Below are 14,413 nucleotides of genomic sequence, written 5' to 3'. Positions count from 1 at the left end.
TCACAGGAGATGATTTCAAACTACACGACGTGGGCACTTTCTACTTTTTAGCTGAAAAGTAGCCATCAATCTCATTTTGGAAAGATTGTTCTCATGGCAGTATGAAGGGCCCCCCAGGGAGGGAGGAGCCCGCAGGCGGGGGACACACAGCTCAGGGCACAGCTCGAAGGCCTTGCTCGGACCCTCAGGCGGGGGGGGGGGGGGGGGGGGGGGGGTGGCACTGAGCGTCACGCGGGACGGAGGCCAGAATGGAGCTCCAAAGGCGACAGGCAGGTGACGGGAAGATTTTTCTTTAGGGAGAAATTAGAAAACATTTTTCCTTGAAATTACTTAAAATGTGATCCAGTTTAATGCAAATCATAAAAATTATGCAAAAAAAAATAGGGAAAAACAAAGGATCACCCAATTCTAAGTAAAGTTCAAAAGTACATTTATTTAAAATGTGGGCAGGATATCAATATAAAAGAAAGTATAAGAAATAAAAATACAGTACAAAACATTTCAAATCTTTAAATCCATAATTTAGAGGTAACAAGTCTTTATTTACAGCATTTTATTTGTAGCTAAAGGTCCATAACAGTTTTGTGAAAACATTTAAACCCCGGCAAATGAATCATAAAACCTAATGTTCTCCAAGTCATAGTATACAAAACATAATTTATGTTCCTCGGAATAAAATCACACATCTTAAAAAGATGCATCATGTTTAGTAACACGCGTTCTCCGGCTTTGAAACGCTTGTCCCCTGAGAAAGCAGCTGGAAAACGAGGCGCCGAGGGCGCTCCGGGCGCCCGGCGTCCCGCGGGGGCCTCAGTTGAACTTATACGTGGGCCGCTAAGGAAAACAGCGTTGAGACGACGCGCCCCGGCCCGGGGCCCGGCCCGGCGCCTTTGGAGCCCCCGGGTGACCCCACCGACAGGACCCCAGCACGGCCCGACAGGCTGACACCCCAAAGGCCGAGGCATCTGCGGCATCCGAGGCCGGCCCCCTGAAACCGGCCGCGCATCCCGCGGCTGCCAGCGCCGTGACTGCCACGGCGAGTCCTTGCGCACGGCTGTCCAGCGGTGCGGACGCGCGTGGCCGCACACGGCCGAGAGGACGCAGCGTGGCGCCCGCGGGGACCCCCCCTCCCCCGCCCGGCCCCCCACCGAGGCCGCGGGCAGCGCCCGGCGCCTGCGCGAAGGATATGACTCGTAGTCCAGCGTCTGCGTGAGCACCCCGGTCAGCACGAACTCGGCGTTGTGCACGTCTGGGGGGACAGGGGGCTGTGAGGGGCCGCGCTCGGGCGCCCTGCCCCGCCCCCTCCGTGCCCCGCCCCCGCCCCGCCCCCGATACCCCCCCCACTCTGCACCCCGCGGGGCCCCGCCTACCGATCCCGCGGGCGAAGTACTCCCGGCACAGGTGCAGGTCGTTCTCGCAGGAGATGAGGATTATTTCCGACAGGCTCTGAGGGGAGGGACCGGGATCGTCGGCCGCCGAGCGCGCCACCCCACACAGAGGCCCCCGCGCCCGCGCCCGCGCCCGCGCCCCACCTTGTTCTGCTTGTGCTCCATGAGCTTCCGGAAGGACGGCTGCTTGGGCAAGACCTTCCCGCCCGCGCACTCCACGATCGCCTTCATGGTGGACAGACTCGGGCAGATCCCAGGCGTGATGTAGAAGTACTTGGCCTAAAGGGGGAGGAAGCACACACACTGCGATCGGGGCGTGGGGTGGCTCTGTCGAGGGCGTCACTCTGCCCACGTTCCGTCCTGAGAACGCTGACAGAGCGCTGGCCGACGGCCGAGCAGCACTGGGCAGTGGCCCCGGGACCCCCGCGCCCCAGGCCGTACCTTGAAGAGCGGAGAGACGTGGGCCCTCTTCAGCGACTCCTCCAGGCTGAAGGAGAAGAGCACTTCGGCCTCTGCGTCCCGGAGGAGGAAGCTCTGCTCGTCTGCAGGACAGCACAGGTGCTCGGCGCCCGGGGCCCGCCTGGCCCGTAGGCCGCGGCCCCCGACGCCCCGCTCACCGCCCCTGGGAGTGGTGGGCCACAGGCCCCCCCTCCGGGTCGGCGTGTCTCGACCTCTGAGGCCACAAACTCCCGTGGAAGCTGGCACCCCCTCCGCACCCCACACCCGCACTACTGGGGGGCCTGCACGTCCCCACCCACACCCCAGGCTGATAAGCCTAAGGCCATCGTGCCCGCGTGCGCATGCAGTGACCACGATGGCCCGAGGGACGTTAGACTCGATCAGCTGATGATCAGTTAGGTTTCACAGATTTACCAAAACAGACTCCTGGAAGTATACAACTGTACGGAAAGGATAGTTTTAACAAATTCTGAAGACTTCTGAGAATTTTTCATCGACTGGTTTTCAGTTTTCCCAGTAACACTTTAAGAAGTACGCAACTTCTCAAAAGTTACAGATCGCAAAGTGTCTGAATCTTATGAATGTGACTCATTCAAAAAAGCATCTCTTTTTTGATTCAAGATAATCACCAAAGAGCGTCGCGGAGCGCTCACAGCTGATCGCACACCACAGAGGCCCACGGGCAGAGTCTGGGGCAGGGGCTGCCACACGGGGCTGGCCAGAGGACACAGATTTTAAGACATACGGGCCACAGCCAACTCCTTATTCTTTCAAAATAATGCTTTAAAAATGTCACAATCATTCTCAGTTCATGGGCCACAGCAAGAACAATCGTATCACAAAGAAATGCTGAAGTTTGGTTAACAACTACTAGAAATACGAAGTCAGCCAGTCAGCAAGCAGGTAACGCTGCTGTGCTGATTACGTGGAAATGTCTGAAAACTGGAAAAATTAAAAATGATGAACTAGAAAAAAAAGGACTGTCACACATGAAGTAATATATTTGAAATGTAAATTTCTAGGAGATGGCTGAAGAACTGGTGTGGGATTACCCACAAGGAGTCGATGTTTATGCTAGAAAAATTGACGTTGAAGAATAAAAAAAAAATTAGGACGTTTGCTGGGATAAAATGGAGATAAACTCGAGACCGAAACTTTGCACGTTTACCTGGCGTTAAAAACGAAGGTGAGGACGCGGCTACCTACCAACGAACGTCTGACACTTGAAGCACTCCTCCAGCCAGTCCGGGGTCACCACGTGCTTCACCACAGAGATGGCCGTCAGGAACTTGACCGTGCGCGTCACCTTGCTGGCGATGAGGTGCGTGCACTTCTGCGCGGACTCGGCAATCTCCCCGCCCAGGATGTACAGCTTCTGAAGGCCACGAGCACAGAGAGGGGCGGTGAGCCTGCGGGCCACACGGCGGCGTGGCACACGCGTCCGGGACGGGACCTGGGGGGTGTCCCCGGCCACGGAAACGGGACGACTGTGAGGAAACTGAGCCAAAGCCATGACACCGGGACGGAAGCCAAAAGCAGCATCTGCAGCGTGGCTTCTGTATCAGTTCCACACAGATCGAGGTTAAAGCATGAATTCTCCACCGCGCCGGCCACACGGCCCTGTGACCGAGCCCGCGGCGCAGGGCGCCCGGACTGGCGGCGCCGAGACGCACCTGCAGGCCCGTCTCAAAAAGGACAGCGTGGAAGCTGACCCAGGAGACGCTCATGTAGAACGTGGTCTGTCACTAGGCGCGATTTTAAAAGTACGAACATGAAATTATACTAAATTCACAACAGCATTTATAACTGTTCCTTTTCCTTAAAAAGAAAAATTAGAAGTGAAACGTATAACCCGACACGGCACGGGTCGACTTACTCTTAACCAAAAAACAAACAGAACTCCACAATCCTTTGCACTATTCCAAAAGGCATATTTAAAATTTTACTCCCATTTATTACGTAAATGCACAAATACACCCTTTGGCCCACCGACGGAGGAAACTGACCTCGAGGAGACTGGGGTCTCAGGGGACTAGGGGGGGCGTGTTGACCTTTTCACACTGGACCTCTTTACAAGAGAGACATCCAAGCAGCCTTGCAAACGTCCACGTGATTACACATGGCTCTTGGTCTGCTCCCTGAATCTCACTCCGCCACCGCTAGGAAGCGAGTCACCTGAGGGCAGCTGACTCGTCGCCGCCCCAGGCACGTCACGACCGCACCGCGAAGGCGGTCACGACAAGCCCCTCCGTCAGGAGTCGGCTCCGTGACGGCCAGCAAGAAGCAGGCCACGCGGGGCTGACACGTCACCTTGACGTACTGCTGAACCTGGACGGGCTCGAACCCGGTGAAGAGCACGGACGGGGTCAGCTCCGGCGACAGCTTTTTGGTGGGCGGCGGTATGTCTTCGATTCTGCAAGGCGAATACACACAACGGAATGACGCTTCTGTGAAAGTACAAACGTTCTCGAGAAGACGAGGGATCTGAACCGCTCTGATGAGCATGAGGAGCCCGAGGAGCCCGTGTGTGGCTCTGTCCTGAGGCAAAGCGAGGAGGGGCCAGGCCCCGCCCCCACGGCCCCGCCCCCACGGCCCCACCCTGTCCCCCATGGCCCCGCCCTGTCCCCCACGGGCCCCGCCCCCCACAGGTGGGTCCACGCTGCTGCCAAGCCGCCAGGCCTAGGAGGAGTGGCCCGGCTCCCACGTGGGGCAGGTACGGGCTCCGGCCTCTTCCTTACCGGCCTCCTCCCGCCCACTTTTTAAGGCCAGTTTTTCCTGAAATTGGCCTTAAAAAGAAGAGGGTGGAGCTGGCCCCTCCCGCCCCCAGGCCCCCTCCACGCTGCCGCACGCTCTTCACTCAGCCTCCTGGCCTTTCACTCTCCTTAAATTCCTCAAATCCCACTTTTAGCTTATATTTAATTGAAATTTTACTAAAAACAATTCGGATTTTACTAAAAAGTTCAGTGATTCGCAAATCGCATGCATGTGGGAGACGGAGGAGAGCGACGGACGCTGCAGGCGGGACGAGCAGCTGAGCTGCGTCTCCCGCGGCGCGGAGCGTCCTCCGGAGTCACGGGCCGCCTGCTCCCTGCACCCGCCGCGCCGACTGAAGCGACGGCGGGCGGGGCTCTCGGCCAGCACTGGCTGCCACGTCACTGCGGGCCGGCCGGCACGACTGCGCGCAGCCCGCCCGCCGCGAGGGGCACGCGGCACCCCTCCGCCCGCGTCCCCGAGAACAGCACCCTTCCGCACGCCGGGCCGCTGCGCCCCCTGGCAGTCCCGCCGCGGCTGGGGTCTGCACGCTGGGGCTGCTGGCAAGTTGTGCTTCAAGAAACAGATTCTTCTGGTCATTGGTTTAGTAAGAGAAAAAAACAAAACTGGCCTGATCCACAGTCACTGCCGGCGATAAACTGGGAAATGCCACAACGGGGCTGCGACGCCCTGTCCGCTGAGCGAGGGGCGGGGGCCTCCCAGCCACCCGGGGGGACAGCCCACCGCGGCCGGCGCTGGCGCCTACCTGGCCCTCTTGGAAGAAGGCTGGGTGTTCGTGCCTTCGCTCTGCTTCAGCCTGGGGGGCGGCCTCATGCCCTGCAAGTCAAGCAGCAGGCGCGTCACTCACCCTCCCGGGCAGGGCAGCTGCTCCCACGGGGCCGGCAGGTGTACAGAGCCGCGCTCCGCCAGGCCCGGCGCTCACCCGGCCGTGCGTGTGGGGGGCTCCCTGAGCACTGTGGGGGGGCCTCCCGGCCTCCCTACCTGTGCTCCCACAGGTGCCGCCCCAATGTGCGCTCCTGAGCCTCCTGTCCCTCCCATCGCGCCCAGGACCAGGGCAGCGAGCCCTTCGCAGCCACGGCCCTGGAGACTATTCCTGAAGCGCAAGCTCACGCCCGGGGCTCGCGAGAGATGCTCGGGGCGACCGGCTCGGCCACGCCACACAGAGCAAGACGGGACCTCGAGGGGCACGGCTCCCCGGCCGCCGGAGCCTGTCGCCCAGGCGTCCCCGCCGGCTCACGGCACCGCTGCTGCATGTCTCGGAGGCAGGGCTGCTCCTGTCCTGCTGTGCAGTGACCACCCCTTGGTGTGGCTGATAGACCTCAACTCCAAGTGCCGTTTTCTGAACGTGCGCTATACCCAGACAGCCGCACGTCCGCTACGCGCACCTGAGCCCACGGGCGCCTTGGCACGCGGGAGGACCCGCTCACCCTTGCCTCCCGAGAGAAGGGCCCTCAGCCCGACGCGAGCCTCCAAACACCCTCGCTGCAAGCGACGCCCGACGCAGGCGGCCTCCGGGTCCCCAAGGCCTTCGCCTTTTGCCCCCGGGAGAAGCCGCAGAGGAGCCGGAGGCCCAGCACGACTTCAGAGCAGAAGCCGTGTGGCCTGGGCGGGGACGCTGGTGACCACGTCCCAGCTGCCCCTTAAAAGCAGCCATGACATTCCTACATCCACGTGACCCAGGAGGTTCGGCTTTTGCTGCTAAGTCACAGCTGCTCACGTTTTGTTAAAATTGTGGCCACGTGGCCGCGAGCGTGAGGACAGTGGCCAGCAGCGCACAGGCCTCCTGGTCGAAACGCGCCAGGTGGGGGATGCTAGGGACACGGGCCGGTGTCCCCTGCTGGTCTCAGCAGGACGGGCCCCCGGAGCCAGCTCTTGGGGGGGGGGGGACGGTGTGGACCCGGGGCCCGCGGCCGGGAAGCTCGTCACTAAGAACCGCTGGGGAGAGGCGCCGACAAGACGTACCGTCAGCAGCTCTGGTGGCACTTTCACCGGGACCCGCCAGGCGTCTGGAGAGAGAGGAAATGCATCGTTCTTGCTGTGTGCCGCGTGGACACACGGCCCCCTTCCGGGGCTGGTGAGCCTAGACACGCAGGCGGCTCGGCCGGCTCCGTCCGGTTAGGACGTCAGGACGACTCCTGGTTCCCGCCGGGGGGGCAGGAGCCGGCTGACCCGGGGAGGCTCACGGTCTAGTGGCCGTGGCTTCCTGCACGAGGCCACGCGGGGCGCACCCGCGGCACACGGCACGCCGTCCTGTCAGCCACGGCCGGGAACCAGGCACGATGACGGGGCGGCTCCAAGGCCACACGTCTCCCCACGTGGTGACCACACTCAGCGCTCGGTGGAGGGACTCGCAGCCCTGATGACGGTCTCAGAGTTGAAGTCTGACCAACGGACACATCACAGGGAGCAGACCGTGGCCCAACGCAAAGCCGCGCCTCTTGTGATCCGAGCCGCAGAGACACGAACTTAATGGGCCCGTCAGGGCGCGCGGCAAAGCGGGGTTTGCACGGCCGTTCTGGGGGGTTAGCGGTCACGTCCGTAAACGCAGGAAAGCTGCTCTAGGCTGCGGGGACGGGGTCCTCCCAGGAGTCTGTGTCTCTGCAGTGAGCAGCGAGCACGCACACCCCGACCTGCCACACCGCACGTCGAGCCCCCGGTGGCGACGACAGGAAGAGGCGCGGCCGACCAGACGCAGACGGGATGCGGGGGCCGCGCCTGAGGCGGGCGGCGCTTCAGGCGAGCGGCAACTCGCTGGAGCGCGGGAGCAAGGCCCCTGAGCGCCCCTGCCACCGCTCGCGAGCATTAAAGCAAGCAGACGACAACGCGCCCACGAGGAGCACAAGTCCGGGCAGAGCAGGGCCGGGCAGGGCACGGTGTGGAGAGGAAGCAGGCGGCCAGCCGGGACCCGCGCGGGGCGCTAAGGGCGGGGACCGGCGCGGCGCAGGCCCCACTCACCCAGCAGGCTCCAGACCAGGCGCTGCGTGGGGGCGAAGGGGTCGGGCAGGCCGAAGGCCGCGTAGCGGCTGCACTGCACCTGCCGCAGCGCCTCGAAGTCCCCGAGGAGGATGTCGCCGAGCCACTGGGCATTCACGCACGGGATCCGCCACTCCCTGGCCTTCTCGTACTTCAGCCCGCTCGGCCTTTTTGTGGGAGAACACAAGAAGTGTGGCTTCGTGTCCAAAGCCATCTTCGCTTTCGACAAAAGCCAGTCGAAGCCACCTTCTCGGTGAGCGTCGCGCCCGGGTCACCCGCGAGCCCTACTCCTGCCGGTGCCGTGACCTCCCGACCCACTGAAACGTCGTCCATCCAATCACGCGAATCTCTCCTAGCTGTTTCTGCCAACGTCATCGGGAATGTCACAGCCGTTCTTCACTCAAATTCCCACCACAAAACTGTGAGCTGTCACAGACGCAGCCCGGGGCCAGGCTGCAGGCCGCGCAGGCGCGGGGTGGGGGGCCGTGGCGGGGCGCGGGGCGGGGGCGGCGTCGCAGGCGCGCTTACTCTTTGCAGATGAGAACCGTGTTGCTACGGCACAGGTAGCCCGTGTATTTGGCGCCTGCCAGGTAGGCCATCAACTTCAGGTCATCTCTGTCGCTGTCGACAAAGCCAGTCACAGAAATAATCTAAGAGGAAAAAGAGCAAATACGGTAAAACACAGCTTAACCCGAGCGCGCGTCTCCGTGTGGGCTGATCTGAGGCGTGTCTACCGTCACCCTTCCTTTGGCACCCGGCAGACGCCGGTCATCCCCAAGAACACCTGACCCAGGACCGCGCTCGTCACGGGGCGGGGGAGTCGGGGGGGAGGAGCACGAGACGCCAGACGCGGGGCTCCCCCGTGTCGCCACGACCTTCCCCGGATGCCGTCAAAGCTACTCTGCGACACGTCGACGCTTCGGCCAGCCCCCCACGCTCCTGGCCGACCCCGCCGGGATGCCCGCCGGGCGGGAGGACATCTGCCACCGAGAAGGCACTGCCCGAGCGCGGCCGCCTCCGGGCAAGGCGCGGTGCGCTTCGGGACCACGCCGCCGATGGGCTGCTGCGCGCGGGAGACTCCGACGCGGAGGCCAGGGAGGGGCCGGGGCTCGGGGCGGGAGGGGACCCCGCAGCCGGCAGACGGCGCCTTACGTGCTGGGAACACGGCTTCCCGCCCGGGGGGAAGGCCACCGGGAAGTGCAGGGCCCGGTGGGGCGGCACCATCTTCTTCTTCTTCAGGACCGTGTTCAGCCAGTGGGCAGTCACGCACCTCCTCCTCTCCCTGACGGCCTGCCGGACAGAGAGCGGGGCGGGGTTTCCCAACCGCGGGGTTCCCTACGAAACTGGAGGTCGTGTAACTACAGCCCACGCTATTAACAAAAGAACTTCATGCCATCAAGGCCCAGGTCGCTAAAGTGACAAACCGCAACAGTGTAGTGTGTGGACTTCAGCACGGCTTGAAAACGTTACTATGTGGATAAATTAACACATCGTTGTGAACAGAGGCCTGCACTGAGAGACAAACGTGACAAATCTCACGACCTCAAATATAACTTCAGTCCTAGCGCAACTGATTATAGCATTATAACCATCAAAATTAAAATTCCCCCCCAAAAACCCAGATCCAGGAGCGGTCATCCCCTGGAAGGGCTTCTTGGGGGTCGCGCCACAGGTAGGAACCCTTGGGAGAGAAGGGAGGCGACGTAAGGGTGTGAAGTGACACGGAGCAGAGCTCGCGCCCCGGGTTTGCAGGAGCTCGGTGTCTGCCGTGTCCAAGCCCCGCGAGGCAGGGCCGGCTGCTGCCACCCGCCCCGTGCCTCCGGCGCTGCCTCCGGCTGCACGGTGGCGTGCACCCTGTCCCCGGCGCTGCCTGGAGCCCGCCCCCTCCCCTCGAGCAAAGGCGCGGAGGCCTGGTGGCCACAGAGGGCTCCCCCTGCCAGCGACAGCAACGTCCTCGCAGGGGCAGGCGTCCGGGGCCGCGCGACCCACCTGAGCGTAGACACCGCTGACCTGGCTCTCGCACAGGAGGTGTGTGCAGCGACTCGACAGCGTGGGGTCCACAGTGCCACCGTGCACCTGGATTATCTGGACACACACAGGGCCCGAGTCACAAGCCGGGGCCCTCGGGAGGACGGGGCAGGGCGGCGGCTCACGCGACATCCCCACAGCATGCCCCCCCAGCATGAGATGAGTCAGGAACGTCCACAGACTCCGCCGCCCAGCACGAAACGGACGCGAACTCTAACGCTCGTGCTATCTGAATCCCCAGAGGGGAAGGGAAGGAAAACGGGGTTTCTGGCTAAGCAGGGTCCCCCGGGGGCTGGCCTGACACTCCGGGCGGGGGCTGCGCTGTGCACTGCAGGGGGCCGGCAGCACCCGACCGCTGCCCACTGGACGCCAAGCGTGCCCTGGGGCAGAACGCCCATCAGTAACCGTTATGGCGACAGGAAAGGAAAAAAGGCACTCAGAATGAAGTTAGCGAACACGGGAAGTTCCTCTTTGCACAGACTGAACGCCCGCCGTGTCCTGAGTGCGGTGCTCACGGGGCGCGCGGCGGCTGCACACAGAAGGGGACCGCGCTGCAACGGCCGGCCCTGCGGACGGTGCCGCGTCGCAGGCCGCTTCTGACATGTTTTCATTACGGCAACCCACGCACGGCTCCGCGGGGCCCACGACACACAGGGCCCCGGCCTGGCCCGGGGGCTCCGCTGCCGGAACCCCCACGCGCAGCTCTGTCCTCCGCAACTCCTGCCACGTTCCGGCCCGCGCATCTCGCTGTGCCGTCACTGGCCGCCTCCCACGAAGGCCGCCCTCCCTCGCTGGGCCGGGCTCGGGGTCACCGCGCACCCGTCCGAAGCCCCCGGCCGCTCGTCTTGGTGCCCTTCCCATTTCACCCCCAAGCTCTTCATAGAAAGGGGGCTGTGGTAGGTTAGGGGGATAAAGACCGGCAGCTTCCCCTACAGCTAAGAGAACCGAAGCCCAGAAAAGAGACTTCGAGGCCACAGAGAATGTTAATAAAACGCCCACGACACATTTAGTGCGCGCGTGCGCACACACACACACACACACACACACGCACGTCTCGGTGAAGGTGGCCCAAGAGAGTGACGTCCACAAAGGCCACATCTGGGAAGAAAAGCCCCCGGGGGCGGCCCTGTGCTCGCGGGCGCAGCCTCACCCTTTTCCAGGTGGCCAGCAGCTGCTTGTCGGCCATCTGCTCCGGGTAGTCCGCGATGGCAAACACGCAGCCCAGCAGGAAGCCTTCCTCCGGGACTAGAGCAGAGTCGTGCGGGAGAAAGAAGTACGTGTAAGGCCGGGAACGGGCACACACAGACGCACAAGGCGCCGCGGGCTCCAGGGCGAGTCCGCGCAGCTGGCCCCCCTGGACCGGCGCCGGGCTGTGCGCAGACGCCCTGCCCGACTGTCCACGCCACACGAGGCCGGCGGGCACCGACCCGGCGCAAGCGGGCGCTGAACCCCACGGTGGTCCCCGTGGCCTGACGCTCTCCGACACCCGCCTTCGCCCAGCGTCTGACGTGCCAGACGGAGGACGCGCACCCAGCCACCACGACAACTGCGTCCCTTGTCCGGCTCGAGACCCACGCCCCCCGTGCCGCAGGAATCACTGCGACGTGGAGCCTCGCCCGCCCCCAGACACTTCCAGAGCGTTTACGCAAGCGCGAGGCTCTCGGGGGAGAGGAAGAACGGACCAAGCGCGGGACTCACGCTCCACTGCCGGGTCGTGTCCGAACAGCTGGTGCTGGGGCTGGTGCTGGGGCGGCGGCGGGGGCGCCTGCTGCGGGGCCTGCGCGGGCGCCGCGTGCGGCATGGCCGGCGGCGGCTGGCCCAGCTGCTGCGCCACCTGGGTCTGCATCTGCTGCTGCTGCTGCTGCTGCTGCTGCTGGTGCAGGCGCTGGAGCTGCTGCTGCTGCAGGAGGCTGTGCTGCTGCTGCTGCAGCTGTGCCAGTTGCTGCTGCTGCAGCTGGTGCAGCTGGTGCTGCAGGGCGTGCTGCTGCGGCAGCGGCTGCAGCGGCTGCTGGGGGCGGTGCAGCGGCTGCGGCGGGAACTGCAGCGGCGGCTGCGGGAAGGGGTGCTGGTGGCCCGGCTGCGGGGGGTACGGCTGCTGAGCGAGCGGCGGCGGCTGCAGCTGCATGACCTGCGAGGGCGGCAGGTGCAGCATGGGGAGCTGCGGCGGGGGCTGCGGCTGCGGCGGCGGCGGCTCTGGGGTCACTTTGAGCTGGCCGAACAGCACCGCGCCGCTGCTCACGTGGCCCTGTTGGCTGTGATTCACCTGCTGCTCCAAGTTTTTCGTAGGTGCCGAAAGGGACTGTAAGATCTAGAAAACAAAAATGAGGCAAAGTCACTATCGACAGCTCCCAGAACGTGCCGGCATCCAGAGAACGGCGGTGTGCCCCACGGGCGCCTCAGCGGGCAGCTCAGCGCGAAGCGCGGAACCACCGGAAGTCTCGGGGTCGACGCCGCGCTGTTCTTCGGTATTCATTAGCATCGCCAGCTCCGGCAGAGCAAGCGGCGGAGTCCTCTTCCGGGACCGCCACACGCGAGGGCAATAAGCGGAACGGAGCGGCCCGCGGAGCCGGAGCCGACCAGCACGCGTTTCAGCAGCGAATGTGTCTGCGGCGCGCAGTGTGACGGGCAGCAGGGAGCCCGAGTGTCCCGTCCCGTCCGGTTCCTCCCCGGCCATGGGGCCACTGCACCCCGGGCCGCGTGGCGCGTCCCCCTCCTGCCAGCCCCGGCCAACACACGCCTCCCTCCCACGGGGAAAGCTGCCGCTTCTGACCGAGCATGGCCCGGTGACCGTGCATCAGGGAGGCCACCGCCCAAGTGACTGCACAGGACACGTGCCCTCTGGCCACGGCTGCCCGGCCGGAGTCCCGGGCCTCTAATCGGCAGGCGCCCTGCTGCTCTGCGCACGGGCACAGAACGGGACAGGCCCCCGCAGCAGGCCTGTCTACAGGGCAGACACCCCCCCAACGAGATCGCCGGCCACCCCCAACGCGACGCGGGGCCCCCCAGGGACACGCGTGCCTCCCGCGCGGAACCCGCCGGCGCCTGCTGCGTGGCTGTGGCAGGAGGTGGCAGGTGGGGGCGCACAGGGCATCAGCGGAGGCCCCCGAGCTGAGGGTTCGACTGCACATTATTTTATTATCCTGCACAGTGCTGAATGAGACAAAAACACCGTACAATGAACTTTTCCAACATCCTTAAATAACAAAAATTGGGAGCCAATTTCTCAGTGTCAATGGGAACCAATAACAAAAGATTTTATTAAGAATCAATACAACTTAGCCCTATTAAGGGCGTACTTGTCTTTTAAATAAAACTCTAGAAATTCAATTTTAACATAAAGCTGAATTATACGAAAATCTTAAATGTGTTTTTAGCACGGCAGAAGAGCCCCAAACGTAAAGGCTGTATAATCTGCAAAGGGGATGGCTTTGGATTTAGGGACGAAACGACTGAGTTTAGAACTGGAGTAAGTCAAACTCAGGAGCCTGGGACACCTGTCCTGGAATCAGCGAATAGCTCTGACGTCTCCATAAGGAGATTCTTTCAGTACTTCAGAAACTCCTCAGTTGAGCTCTAAACAGAAAAAAGAATGTTTTTAAGCAAATCTGTAAGTAACAGGTTAACTATTTCTTCCCCACGCGTAAAAGTATTGAAAGCTGCCCAGCGAAGCCGAGGGGCATGGGCCGGCGGTCCCCGGGCCACGAGCCCACACGCGGCCCTGGCCGGCGGCGGCAGCTCCATCCCAGGAGGGCACTGGGGTCGCGCTCCGCAGCCTTTGCCACTGTGTGAGGTTCGGTGTTTTGTACACATGTTGGTTTTTCACCCTCAGAAATAAACGACCCAAGTAAGTGTGATGGGTGATTAGGAAACAAACCCCCGTCTGCCACCGGAATGAACAGGGCCCCCCCGACCCCCAAACCCAGGCCAAAAGCGAGCTGGGGAAGATCCGCGGGACCGTCACAAAGGGAGCTTGTGTTCGGGGGGCCAGTGGGGGTCCCGGCGGGGGTCCCTGGACCGCCCCTCGCAGCCTGGCAGGCGGGGCGGGACCTGCCTCTGCGGGGCGGGGGGGGGGGGGTCAGCGACCTCAGGGGCTGCGGGGGTCCGGGCCGGCGAGCCCCAGCCGGAGTGGGGGGCGCTGGCCTGGAGAGCCGCGAGGCCCCTCCAGCAGCAGCCCCTTGCCCGCCGCATGCCCTGGAGCCGAAGAATCAAAGAGAAAGGGCCCCCAGTGGCCTGCCACGCCGCCACCGCCCGACGGCGCAAGCAGGGACTTCTCTCCACCGCTGGCGGAGCCCAGTAACACCACCCAGCGCCGCGCGCCACGACACCAAGCGAGCTTCGCGATCTGCCGCACGGCTCCGACCATTAAAATTTTGCAACTTATACAGGACTTTGAGGGTCAGCTACGTTTCCTCAGCCCTCCCTGGTCCAAGTTTATGTTAAATCTGTCTCATGGTTCTAGCATTTCAAAAACTCATCTTCTTCACATCTAGCAGCAGAATATCCTGATGTTCTCAGATTGTAGAAAAACTCAGAAAATTTCCTTATTGGTCCTTACTGGGGCCCAAACCCATCTGCTCCCTGGGTCTGGATGCACCCCCTCAGTTTCCCGCCAAGAGCACACGGCTAAATGGGTGGAGCTCGTCTTCTAAGGCAGGGTCCCCAACCACCGGGCCAGGGACCAGTACAGGTCCGGGGTCTGTGAGGACCCGGGCCGCACAGCAGGAGGTGAGCGGCCGGCGAGCGAAGCTGCATCTGCACCTGCAGCCGCTCCCAGCGCCGGCCCCGCCTCAGAG

The 14,413-nt window shown here is 62.9% G+C and overlaps 1 protein-coding gene across 2 annotated transcripts in view; it reads right to left on the bottom strand.

The window, feature by feature from the left end:
- Nucleotides 1-499: 499 nt before the first annotated feature.
- The window catches only part of PAXIP1 (PAX interacting protein 1), a 28,345-nt gene continuing 14,431 nt past the window's right edge, over nt 500-14,413 (bottom strand). For both annotated transcript variants that reach the window (XM_036230615.1, XM_036230616.1), the window contains 15 exons: nt 11,319-11,928; nt 10,771-10,865; nt 9,582-9,677; nt 8,745-8,882; nt 8,121-8,242; nt 7,575-7,759; nt 6,582-6,625; nt 5,365-5,435; nt 4,158-4,260; nt 3,054-3,222; nt 1,830-1,930; nt 1,533-1,667; nt 1,371-1,446; nt 1,189-1,249; nt 500-826 (listed from right to left, as the gene is read on the bottom strand). In XM_036230615.1, coding sequence (XP_036086508.1) covers nt 811-826; nt 1,189-1,249; nt 1,371-1,446; nt 1,533-1,667; nt 1,830-1,930; nt 3,054-3,222; nt 4,158-4,260; nt 5,365-5,435; nt 6,582-6,625; nt 7,575-7,759; nt 8,121-8,242; nt 8,745-8,882; nt 9,582-9,677; nt 10,771-10,865; nt 11,319-11,928 — 2,022 coding nt within the window. In that variant the 3' untranslated portion in view covers nt 500-810. The remainder of the gene's footprint in view (nt 827-1,188; nt 1,250-1,370; nt 1,447-1,532; nt 1,668-1,829; nt 1,931-3,053; nt 3,223-4,157; nt 4,261-5,364; nt 5,436-6,581; nt 6,626-7,574; nt 7,760-8,120; nt 8,243-8,744; nt 8,883-9,581; nt 9,678-10,770; nt 10,866-11,318; nt 11,929-14,413) is intronic.

Source organism: Rousettus aegyptiacus, unplaced genomic scaffold, assembly GCF_014176215.1.
Source record: "Rousettus aegyptiacus isolate mRouAeg1 unplaced genomic scaffold, mRouAeg1.p scaffold_m13_p_13, whole genome shotgun sequence".
In the NCBI taxonomy this organism is placed as follows: Eukaryota; Metazoa; Chordata; class Mammalia; order Chiroptera; family Pteropodidae; genus Rousettus; species Rousettus aegyptiacus.
The sequence above is the reverse complement of the archived record's forward strand: the minus strand, read 5'-3'. Positions and strand labels throughout refer to the sequence as shown.